General features: G+C 39.9%; 1 protein-coding gene across 7 annotated transcripts in view; it reads left to right on the top strand.

The window, feature by feature from the left end:
• The window catches only part of SCYL3 (SCY1 like pseudokinase 3), a 55515-nt gene that overhangs the window by 14704 nt on the left and 27770 nt on the right, over window positions 1-13041 (top strand). For all 7 annotated transcript variants that reach the window (XM_074389596.1, XM_074389597.1, XM_074389598.1 and 4 more), the window contains exons 3-7: window positions 2718-2903; window positions 5144-5257; window positions 7483-7539; window positions 10899-11001; window positions 12233-12344. In XM_074389596.1, coding sequence (XP_074245697.1) covers window positions 2718-2903; window positions 5144-5257; window positions 7483-7539; window positions 10899-11001; window positions 12233-12344 — 572 coding nt within the window. The remainder of the gene's footprint in view (window positions 1-2717; window positions 2904-5143; window positions 5258-7482; window positions 7540-10898; window positions 11002-12232; window positions 12345-13041) is intronic.

Raw genomic sequence — 13041 nt, forward strand, 5'->3', positions numbered from 1 at the left:
AACGGAAGAGGTAAAAATGTGGCCTTTACCTGGGTGCAGTGGCCCATGTGTGTAATCCCAGCACTTGGGGAGGCAGAGGCAGGCAGGTGGCTTAGTTTGAGACCAGCCTGGCCAACATGGTGAAACCCTGTCTCAACTGAAAATACAAAAATTAGCTTGGCATGGTGCCGCTCACCTATAGTCCCAGCTACTTGGTAGGCTGAGGCAAGAGAATTGCTTGAACCCAGAAGGTGGAGGTTGCAGTGAGCTGAGATCATGCCACTGCACTCCAGCCTGGGCAACAGAGTGAGATCCTGTCTCAAAAAAAAATGTGGCCTTCATATTTATTTTAATATTTACCATTTCTGTTACTCTTCCTTCATTCCTGAAGATCCAAGTTTCCCTTTAGTATCATTTTTTCTTCCACTTGAAGAACTTCCATTAGCATTTTTTATAGATCAGGTGGTCTGACAAGAAATTTTCTGTTTTCTGTCACCAGAAGTGCTTTTATTTTGCTTTTGTCCCTGAAGGCTACTTTTGCTTAGACGTTGGGTCCAACCTGCAAACCCTGACCCAGCAACAGATGAACAAATGCACTCAGATACAGATATTCAGTGAAAGAGTGGGCTAGGGGTCTGGGCCGCTCACAGACACCAAGGAGGGTGCTGTAAGGAGTCAGCAGCTATGCCCCTCACAAGCTGGCAGCGCAGGCATGTATTCAGTATAGATCTAATGACAAAGGCTTTGAGTCAACACACTTATGGTTAATTAACATGGTTGCCCTCCCTGGAGAGAGCAGTCTCATAGATGATTAAATGCCAGGTTAACTTTTCTGGATTGGTTTCTTTACATCCCCTAGTTATCTAACTTAAGCTTTCAGGCACCAGATAAGAGAATCTGGCTGCCTTCAACCAAATCCTATTCTCAGGCTTTTGCAAGACCCTCTGGCCTTACAAGAAGGTTTGCATTCATTTTACAATTTTTCCCACCACCCTGACTGAACAACTATACTTAGGTACAATATTCCAAGCTGATAGTTTTTTCTTTCAGCCTTTTAAACATGTTTCATTGTTTCTAGCCCTTCATGTTTCCTGATGAGAAATCTGCAGTTCTTTAAATCATCATTCTTCACCATGTAATTTGTTCTTTAGCTGCTTCCAAGATTCTTTTTATCTTTGATATTTAGCAGTTTCACAGTAATATGGTTAAGTGTGCTTTTCTTTTAATTTATCTTGTTTTATATTCACTCACATTCTTAAATCTGTAAACTTAAGTATTTGGCCAAATTTAAGTTTTCTGCAGTTGTATTTTTTATGCCTCAACTTTTTTCTTTTCTCTTTTTTGGACTTCAGTTATGTTTATTTGACCTTTTATTATTATTACAGGTTTCTGAGGCTCTGGTCTTTTTTTTTCCTTTCTTTCTTAAGTTTTTTTTTTTTAATCTTTTTGCCTGAGATGGGGTTTCACTGTATTTCCCAGGCTGGTCTCAAACTCCTGGGCTAAAGTGATCCTCCTGCTTTGGCCTCCCAAAGTGCTGGGATTACAGGTTTGAGCCACCACTCCCGGCTCCTCTGATTATTTTTTTAAAAAATATTTTTTATTCTTCTATTTTTATTCTTCAGATTGGTTAATGTCCTCAAGTTCACTGACTTTTTATTCTATCATATTCATTCTGTTAATGAGTCTATACATTAATTTATTTCCAATCTTTAATTTTTCTTCTATAAACTTCCATATTTCTATTTAATATTTTATAACTTTTCTTTATCTCTAGGAGGGTGATTATAATAGCTGCTTTAAAATCTTTCTGGCAATTCTAATATCTGAGTCCCCTTGGGGTGGTGTTTATTGGTTGTCTTTTCCATTGAGAATGTATTACGTTTTTATGGTTCTTTGTATGTTGATAGTTTGGGGTTGTATCCTGGTCATTTTGAATATGATGCCACGTAACTCTTTACTCTGTTATAATCCTTTGGAAAATGTTGATGTTTTTTATTTAGTGGGCAGTTAATTTAGGTTCAGGCCTCATGTTTTTTAACTACTCTCCTGCTTTTTGTGAATGGTATTTGCAGTCTATGTAGTTCTTAAAACTTTGCAATGCTGGTTTGGGTCTATCCTGTGCACACTTGCTTCAGGGGGTTAGTCTGAGAATTTGTGGGTATGTGAAAAATCAGGGCGTCTTTCCAGCTTTCTTCTCTCTGGGATATCTTCCTCATACTTTCCTTCCTCAGTTATTTTCTATCATTCTTTTATCCAGAAAGATGGTTACGTTTTTATTGGATTTTTAGCAGCTTTGTTAACTGCATTGCATCTGTGGCCTGCCTCCATGCGTAGCTGTGAGAAGGTTTCCCCAAACCAGGAAACTCACCCCCATGGGTGTTGCTTCTTCAGGTTTGACTCCCTTTCATAATCTGTTTGCATTTGCTTACTTTTCAGATTTCAGTTGTTTCTGGCACTTTATTCAGTTTATAGCAGTAATTGTTGAGAGATCTGGGCTCTTATGGGGCTTACGCTACCATAATGAAACTGGAAATTTCTGTAGTCATTTAAACGTTAATAAATTGAATGATGTCAGAACAAGTCATAGTTCTTTGCCTTATGTGAAATTTAGTGGGTAGGGAGCTTGAAAGAGCCTTAACTGCAAGTATAAATTTTCTGATTTCTATCATACGTATATGAAAGTATAATCTGGTTTGGGGTCATTAATTTCATCAACTCTTCCGTTTGTATTTTTAAAGCATTTGAAGACACTTCGTCACCCTTGCTTGCTAAGATTTTTATCTTGTACTGTGGAAGCAGATGGCATTCATCTTGTCACTGAGCGAGTACAGCCCCTGGAAGTGGCTTTGGAAACATTGTCTTCTGCTGAGGTCTGTGCTGGGATCTATGACATATTACTGGCTCTTATCTTCCTTCATGACAGAGTAAGTAACCTGTATAGTCTGCTTCACAGGCTTTGATGTAGACAGGGGCAGGAGGGATGATGTGTGTGGTAATACTTATAAATTATGTTGTGTATGGAAATTGTAAGTTAGTATTATTATTAGAAAACTTCCTGAGAAAAAATAGCATGTTGGAAGGCATAAGAGGTGCTGTAGATAGGGGTTTTATTGAATGGACAACCAGTGCTGTGTCCCTGGACAGTTATTTATAGAATTTTAGTATAGTCTGCCTCTAGTTTTGGATAATTCTTTGCCTAAAAATAGCTACAGCTGGCATGAGTTATTAAAACAAAGAAAAGGTTTAATATCGGTGCTGCCGTGGACTAAAGTTCCTGTTTCTTTTCAAGAGTTGTGTCCCGTTTTAGATTTTGAAGAAAGAAATGACCACTTTTTAGGGAGAGACAGAATATATACACATCTTTTCCTTTCCTATTTGAGTAGTGGGGCCAATTGAGAGACCGCCTCTTAACACTCTGTGGTGTAATCAGGGTGCCTGGCTCTCTGGTGATGTTTGCTGTTACTATAATATGGTGGTTCCCAGGTTTACTTCTGGTCTGTTTCTTAACAGTGTTACTGAGCTACTATTTCTTAATGATACTTACATTCTGAAGCATTAAAGTCTTTGGCAGTCTGCCAAGATTAAAAATACCAGTCACAGGTTAGAAACACTTGGACTTGACTCATCTTCATGTCTGTTTTTTAATTTTTTTCTATTAGAGACAGATTCTTCAAATATCATGTTGGATTTATAGTCTCTTAAAAGTATGTTTACAAGTTCACATGATAATGAGAATTATTAATGCTTCAATGGGGAAAAATATCTTTATTGACAAAAGTGCATACACATGGTTAAAAAGTGAGTACAGTATGTGGATGCACGTAGGAACAAGTAAGTCCCTCTCCCATCCTTGAATCCAGTGCCCTAATTCCTCTCTTCAAAGGCAATGCTGGTGACTCGTGTATTATTCTAGAGGTGTTCTTTGTGCATATAAAAAAAATACCTAGTGTGTATACTTCTCTTGCATTTTTTTCTCAAATGGATATATACTATACATACTATTCTAAAGCCTCCTTTAAAAAATACGTATCTTTTGCAGTGTTCTCTATAAAAAACATGTACATATTTGATGTATTTGGTAGAATATTTAAAGTGCTCTTTTGGCCAGGCACAGTAGCTCACACCTGTAATCCCAGCACTATGGGAGACCAAGGCAGGAGGATTGCTTGAGCCCAGGAGTTCAAGACCAGCCTGGGCAACATGGCAAGACTCCATCTCTACAAAAACATTTAAAGAAATGAGCCAGGCATGGTGGCACATGCCTGTAATTCCCCTACTCAGGAGGCTGAGGTGGGAGGACTGCTTGAGTCCAGGAGGTTGAGGCTGTAGTTAGCTGTGATCACGCCACTGCACTCCAGCCTGGGCAACAGAGAACCTGTAATAAATACATACATACATACGTACATATATAACTTTAACTTAACATACTCTTTTGTCTACTGAAATGATTGTTGGTTTGGGAAAAAAAACTTAAATACCTGAATCCTATTCTTATTTTCTCCCTTCCTCTTACTTATTTGACCGTACTGTTTTTATAGTTTTAAAATTGGCTCTTTTGTGGTCTGTGGGATATTTCTGGTGGTCCTTATCATTCCATTTTCCTCTTCTTCAGGCAGAATTTTTTTAAATGCCTACTGACAAGATTACAGGTGAAGTGGATCTGGGTTCGTGATAGAATGTAGGTGAGAAAGAATCTAGAGAAGAAAATTAATAAAATAACCTATGTGAGCAAAGATATATTTTATCTTTAAAGGCATTGGAAGCAAATAATATAGGCCATGAAGACTTGTAAATTTATGTTAAAGAACATGTGTGTCTCTTGACTCTCATAGAAATGGGAGATGACTGTGTGCACTGGCTTTAATGTGTTTATTAACCTGCCACACCAGGCAGGGGGAGATAACAGAAGCCCTTTGATTCCTTTTTTCCTTTTATCTAACTTCATTCAATTTGTTGTTTCTTAAAGTCATAGTTCCATTTATTATGCCACACATGGAAAGGCTTGTCATAATCTTTTTGGTGATTAGTATTTAGTTTTGTAAAGTAAAGATTGTGGGAGATGGAGAAGAACATTTTTAAAAATAAATTCCTGTTTCAGATCTCTTTCAGTGGCACTCTTCCTTTTGTTCTTTTTTTTTTTTTTTTTTTTTTTTTTTTTTACCAGGGGCACCTGACACACAATAATGTCTGTTTATCATCTGTGTTTGTGAGTGAAGATGGGCACTGGAAGTTAGGAGGAATGGAAACTGTTTGTAAAGTTGCTCAGGCCACGCCAGAGGTAAGCCAGGGGCAGCCCCTACTCCTTACTCGGATTTTAATAGCGTCGTGGTATGTGGTTCTTGCCTAGGCACTTTCCATCAGTGTTAGCTTGGTCTTAGATTTGGAGACTTGACTTTCTTGTCAATGCCCTCGTTTATAGACTTGCAGCATTTTGTTCCTCAGAGGCAGTAGGGGCCATGTATCCTTCTCCTTATTTTATAGATGGGGAACCTGAGACTGAGAGAGGTAAAATGTTTTGTTCAGATATTTTGGTTAAATGCCACTCCTCTCTGCCCTATAGTACCCTGTACTTACTTTGATCATACCACTCGATAGTGAAATTATCTTTATGGAACTGTCTTGTATTCTAGTGGTTGGGCTTCTTAAGGGTGTGAGTCTTTTATCTTTATACCTGTACCTAGAACGGTGCCTGGCATATGCTAGGTATTTGGAAAATGTTCACTGAACAATTGTCCAAGTTGCCCAAATTCATACATGGTATCTTAGTAGCTGGGTTTAGGACCTGTGCATCTTAACTCCTGGTGGGCTGTGTTGCTGATTTGGTACTCCTTATGCTTTTCTCTGAGAGTTCTGCATGTTTCCATCCCAGGTTGATGAACCTTTCTGTTTTCTCTTTTATTCTGAACACACAAAATGGTGTGCTCTTTTCACCATTTTGTATGTTGCTGCTGTACTCACTCTTTCTTAATGAAAAAATTTTTTTAAGTTTCTATCTTAATATCCCTATGGAAATGGTGCCTCCTCACTGTTGACTTACTGGTTCAGTCTAATTTCCCCTATTCTCTTTTGTACTGCCTCCACACTTAACTTGGGCCTTGTCTAACGTGCAGCTTCATGGGTTCTTGCTCAGTTCAAATGCTGCTCTACCAAAAGATGTCTCTCTGTTTATTCTGCCCATATTGATCACTTTCTTCCCTGAATTTGCCTTATGTCTACTTTGTATAATGGCATGTAATCCTTTCTGTGCTATTTATTCCAAGTTCTTTGCCATAGCATATAAGGCCCTTCACAATCTTTCTCTAGCCTACCTCCAGCCTCCCTTCAGCCTCATTTACCATTTAGGCTTTTTGGGGGTTGGGGGAAATGGGATTTCCCTCTTTTACCCAGGCTGGAGCCCAGTGGTGTGATCTTGGCTCACTGCAACCTCTGCCTCCCAGGCTCAAGCAGTCCTCTCACCTCAGCCTCCCAAGTAGCTGGGACAGACACACACCACCACACCTGGTTAATTTTTTGTATTTTTGGTAGAGATGGGGTTTTGCCATGTGGCCCAGGCTGGTCTCAAATTCCTGACCACAAGTGATCTGCCCACTTGAGCCTCCCAAAGTGCTGGGAGTATAGATGTGAGGCACTGCTCCTGGCCTCACCCAAGAGTTCTTGAGCTACAGTCTGGCTACATCTTGTTCCACATAGCTCAGCTGTGTTCCCACATATGCCCTCTTCCTTCACACTCTTCAGGCCATTCTGTTGCTGGAATGCCTTTCTTTCCCTTGGCTTCTGGAAAATGTAAACTCATCTAAGATATGGCTTCGGTCTCCTTTCTGTGACTCCTTCCCCTAGGCACTCCCCTACCCAACAAAATTAGTCACCCCAGTGCTTCCAGGGCACTCAGCAGGTTTATTGAGATTCTTAGTTTACTTTCTAGGTTGTGAGCACCTGGTTGGGGGCAGAAACTTTATTGCATTCATCTTGTATTCTTAGTGCTCTAAATGATGTTCAGGACATGTAAGATCTTCAAAAATAATTTTTGAAACTAGCAGATTAATATGCTTATTCTGTGGATGTTGGTTTTTTTCTCAACTTTCTAATCTTGTGTGGTAGCAAGACTTAGGATTCATTTGATTTAATGAGATTAATGACAGATTTGTTCTGTGCTAGAAAAGCCTTCATATTGTTAATATCTAAACAGGAAGAGAAAAAAGTGTTCTAATTTCCATGTAAGGAAATCAGATGCACAGATGCCTCTGAACAGCAGAGCATGTCTGTCACACCAAATGAAGGGGAGAGGAAAAGGAACTATCATTTATTACTGTGCCTTGTGCTGTGCCAGGTACTGTATTTGCACTTTTAAAATTAGGAGCATTTTAAATTTGTGTATCTAATATGTGGCATTGATTTGAAAGTTTAATTGCTACTGTTTGCATTGCTCATAGCATATGTAATCTGATGTAGGAGATTAGTTCACCCAACATATGTATGAATCATTTTCTTTATTTCTCTGTCTAGTTTCTGAGGAGTATTCAATCAGTAAGAGACCCAGCATCTATCCCTCCTGAAGAGATGGTAAGATGATACACTTCACATGTAATGAAGGTGCCTTTGTGTAACTGAATATGAAAAATTTAAAAACTTTCCTCTGCTTATTCCTTCCTTTACTGAGTTATAAATGCCTCATAATTCCTCTGGCCTTAAAACCTTCTAAGATTAATCTTATCACCACAGCCAGGGAGCCAGCTTAAATTTTTTTTTGTCACATAAACACCTATGATGTTGTTTAGAGGTAGAGATATCTCAGTGTGAACAGAGTGTTATACCCATTTCATGATAAGTAGTTGTGTTAGTCTGTTTTCATGCTGCTGATAAAGACATATCCAAGACTGGGCAATTTACAAAAGAAAGAGGTTTATTGGACTTACAGTTCCATGTGGCTGGGGAGGCCTCACAATCATGGCAGAAGGTGAAAGGCACATCTCACATGGTGATAGACAAGAGAAGAGAGCTTGTGCAGAGAAACTCCCTTTTTTAAAACCATCAGATCTCGTGAGACCCATTCACTATTAGCAGAACAGAGCAGGAGAGACCAAGCTCCATAATTCAGTCACCTCCACCAGGTTCCTCTCCACAACACGTGGGAATTGTGGGAGTTACAATTCAAGATGAGAGTCACAGCCAAACCATATCATCCCCACCCCTGGCCCATCCCAAATCTTATGTACTCACATTTTGAAACCAATCATGTCTTCCCAACAGTCCCCCAAAGTTTTCACTCATTTCAACATTAACTCAAGAGTCCACAGTCCAATGTCTCTTCTGAGACAAGGCAAGTCCCTTCTACCTATGAGTTTGTAAAATAAAAAGCAAGTTAGGTACTTCCTAGATAAAATGGCGGTATAGTACAAGCATTGGGTAAATACAACCATTCCAAATGGGAGAAATTGGCCAAAAAAGAGGGCTACAGGCCCATGCAAGTCTGAAATCCAGTGGGGCAGTCAAATCTTAAAGCTCCAAAATGATCTCCTTTGACTCCATGTCTTGAATCCTGATCATGCTTATGTAAGAGGTGGGTTCCCATGGTCTTGGGCAGCCCTGCCCCTGTGGCTCTGCAGGGTACAGTCTCCCTCCTGGCTGCGTTCACAGGCTGGTGTTGAAGTGTCTGCAGCTTTTTCAGGCACATTGTGCAAGCTGTCAGTGGATCTACCATTCTGGGATCTGGACATGATGGCCCTCTTCTCACAGATCCACTAGGCAGTGCCCCAGTTGGGACTCAGTGTCAGGGCTCCAGCCTCACATTCCCTTTCACACTGCCCTAGCAGAGGCTGTCCATGGGGACACTGCCCCTGCAACAAACTTATTCCTGGGCATCCAGGCGTTTCCATGCATCTTCTGAAATTTAGGTGGAGGTTCCCAAACCCCAGTTCTTGACTTCTGTGCACTTGCAGGCTCAGTACCACATGGAAGCTGCCAAGGGTTGGGGCTTGTACCCACTGAAGCCACATCCTGAGCTCTACATTGACCCCTTTCAGCCACAGCTGGAGCAGCTGAGATGCAGGGAACCAAGTCCCTAGACTGCACACAACACAGGGACACTGGGCCTGTCCTTGGCCCATGAAATTACTTTTTCCTCCTAGGCCTCTGGGCCTGTGATGGGAGGGGCTGCCGTGAAGACCTCTGGCATGCCCTGGAGACATTTTCCCATTGTCTTGGGGATTAACATTTGGTTCCTCATTACTTATACAAACTTCTGCAGTCAGTTTGAATTTCATCTGAGATTTTCTTTTCTATTGCATTGTCAGGCTGCAAACTTTCCAAACTTTTAAGCTGTTTTCCTTTGAAAATGGAATGCTTTTAATAGCACCCAAGTCACCTCTTAAATGCTTTGCTGCTTAGAAGTTTCTTCCACCAGATACCCTAAATCATTCTCTCAAGTTCAAAGTTCCACAGTTCTCCAGGGCAGGAGTAAAATGCCACCAGTCTCTGCTAAAACTGTATAAGAAGAGTCACCTTTGCTCCACTTTACAAGTTCCTCATCTCCATCTGAGACCACCTCAGTTTGGACCTTATTGTTCATGTCACTAGCAGCATTTTTGTCAAAGCCATTCAACAAGTCTCTAGGAAGTTCCAGACTTTCCCACATTTTCCTGTCGTCTTCTGAACCCTCCAAACTGTTCCAGCCTCTGCCTTTACCCAGTTCCAAAGTTGCTTCCACATTTTCAGGTATCTTTTCAGCAATGCCCCACTCTACTGGTACCAATTTAATTGTATTAGTCTGTTTTCTTGCTGCTGATAAAGACACACCCAAGACTGGGCAATTTACAAAAGAGGTTTATTAGACTTACAGTTTCACAAGCATGGCAGAAGGCAAAAGACATTCTCACACAGCAGGAGACAGGAGAAGCGAGCTTGTGCAGGGAAACTCCCCTTTTTGAAACCATCAGATCTTGCGAGGTTCATTCACTGTCATGAGAACAGGGAAGGAAAGACCTGCCCCATAGTTCAATCACCTCCCACTGGTTCTTCCCAGGACATGTGGGAATTGTGGGAGTTACAATTCAAGATGAGACTTGGGTGGGGACATAGCCGTACCATATCAGTAGTTGTACTTTGCAGGAATCCATAATAATTGTGGAAGCAGCACCCCTTGTCCTTTCTGGTGTGCCACCCAAACCATTCATCTATCTCTGGTTGCCCATTAGTTAGGATTTCAAGATGCACAGAAGAAAGATTGTCAACATTAGAGTGCTGGCAAAGAAAGATTCAGTTTACCAATAAATTCAGAAGCAGTTGCTCCCTCTATGAATGTGTTCTTACAGCCACTATAAACATTAATCCCCAAAGACGTATTTAGTGTGCTTTACAGGAAATATGAACCCCACTATAAACTTAAGTATATTAAGACCTAAGATTTGAAATAAATCAGATATATCCAAATCAGTCTTATGTATATATACTAGTGTTTTTTAAATTGGTGATTTGTGGGTTTTAAGTCATTTTAGGGGGTCCTGACCAACATTTAAAAAAAATAGAATAAAAGAAATGTCATTGGGCATCTTAGATAGTAAGGCTAAGCATTGTCTTATGAAACTTATGTTTCCATTATGTATGCATTTACGCATGTGTGTGTTTACTGGTTCATGATCTAAGACACATTTTTTACCATGGGTTGCAGTGAAAATGCAGCGGCTTTTCAAAAGCCACTGACATGTGCCATACTCTGACCTTCCTAAAATTTTTTGCCCATTTTAATGTTTTAAAATGTTTGACAAATTCTGTTCACTCATAGTGTTAAGAATCTTTAAATTCATGTGTGGTATTCTGAAGTTAGATTTGAATATAATACAAACATGGGAGAAGGTGCTTCAGAGAAAACTAGAAATAGCTTATAAGGCAGATCCTCTAGTTTTAATCGTCTTTACTAATTTTAGTCTCCAGAATTCACAACTCTCCCAGAGTGTCATGGACATGCCCGGGATGCCTTTTCATTTGGAATATTGGTGGAAAGTTTGCTCACAATCTTAAATAAACAGGGTGAGTTGGAGTTATACTACTGCATCTATAGAATAAGTAGGAAAGTCATCCACAGCCTATTCTGGGTGGAATTCTAAGGACTACAGTCTTTGATCATAGTAAGGAATGTGTTGCTTACCAAGTAACTTTTTAGGGCAGATATTAAGAGCATTAAGGAAAGAAGCTTTGGTTTTCATTAGTTTGCATGGTGAAAAGAATTTTAAGTAGGAAGCACTTTGAACTATGGCTGTCGGTATTATGTGTGATTATCTTATTTATTGACAATAGTACTTAAACAGTCTAAATGTAGACTGTGTTCCTTACTGACCCAGCCAATAAGTACATAACTATCATTAATGATTTAAATGTAATAATCTGAATGGGGTAAAATTCAAATTTTTTTGTTAAATTGGACTTAACATTTCTTTCTATTCTTTCAAAGCTCATTTGATTTATTTCCTTATTACTGTAATTTACTCTTCACTTTTTTCTTTCACTGCCTCTTAAAGCTCAGGCTAAAGCTACTGAAGACACTGTTTTCTTCTCTCTTCTGTGTTCTCTAACTGCATGCTTGGCAGCCTGCTTCACTCTCCTGTGCCCACTTTAAGTCTTTAATTTTCCACTCATTAAGTTTGGCACATGAGGCGTGTGTCACAGTAGGCCCCTTACTGGCCTACATCTCACATGGCTCAAGCTTTGTGCCAGTTCTAATGCAGTTTGTTCTGCCAGGCTTATGCAGTCTTCTGATGTTATAAGTACCGTTCAGCTGTCAGCTCTAAATTGTCCCATCCTAAATATTTGAGAATTAAACCCTAAGGCATCCATTGTGTATAATGAACTAACTCTTCTGTGAATCTAGGATGGTAACAATTATTTACTATCCTTGGAAGAATTGTGAATTTAATCATTCATATAACTGTGTTCTGTGGATGAGAAACCCCTGTTGAAAAAGGCCCTCCAACCTACCACTGTTAACCCTTCTTCTTTGGGCCTGAGCTGGGTTAAACGGATAATCAGGAAATGAGGGTATAAAAGGGAATGGCACCTGCGGTGGGGTTTGATGTTGGTGGTACAACTTTTTACACCTGCCAAGGAGTTTGGCCTAAGGCAAGCAGGAAGCTATTTAGCAACAGCCGGGGCTTTGTTTGTTTGGGCTTTTACAGGTTGCTTTTTGCTCTCGGCAGTCTCCAGCTATAGAGGTCCTGAAAAGAGGGAGAAGGCATTGGAAACTAACTGTAGCTCTGGATTTCAGTTTCAGCGGATGTTCTCTCCAGCTTTCAACAGACCTTGCACTCAACTTTGCTGAATCCCATTCCAAAATGTCGGCCAGCGCTCTGCACTTTACTGTCCCATGACTTCTTCAGGTGAGGGCATCTGGTGTGGTGACGCTGGCTGTTTCCCACTGCTACTTGCTCTCATATCTTGGATAAGTGACAGTGAGGAGATTTTGGACCAAATGATGCAATTTCTGTTGTTAATCATTAGGAGAGATTGAATCATGTCCACTGGAGAAAATAGGGGAAGAAATTGGGTTGTCAGTTTCCTATTACAGATAGGAAGTTTTGGCAATCCATGATTGTCTTCAAGGCTTGGATGTAGAAATTGTAGTAAGATTTATTAAGGCTTCTAATAGTGAAGAAGCTGTTAGACACACTGGTTTACAGTTGTAAGTTAATTGGAAAAGTTCTTAAACTTAGCCTTTCCTTTCTGCTGCCTTTATATTATTGATATGAGTTTATTAATCATTTTTTTTCTCATGGGGATGGGAAATTCGTTCATTTTCTTTGTCTAGTAATATGTGATGGAAGAGCAAAGAAGTCAGTTTTTAGGGAAGGGCAGAATATAACTTAAAAATTGATTAGATTCAGAGATGTTTTTGAACCCCTCTTTAAGGTTAGTTTTAATTATGTGTCCTTCATTTTTTTATTTCCATGACTGCAGAACTTCTGCACAGGTTAGTTCCATATTCATGACTTTTATTAGCAAAGCCAATCTTATGTTAGTTTTAAAACTACCCTTATGTGTTTGCATTTAGAGCCTTGGAATAGCCGGACCAAAGAG

Source organism: Saimiri boliviensis, chromosome 19, assembly GCF_048565385.1.
Source record: "Saimiri boliviensis isolate mSaiBol1 chromosome 19, mSaiBol1.pri, whole genome shotgun sequence".
NCBI classification, from domain to species: Eukaryota; Metazoa; Chordata; class Mammalia; order Primates; family Cebidae; genus Saimiri; species Saimiri boliviensis.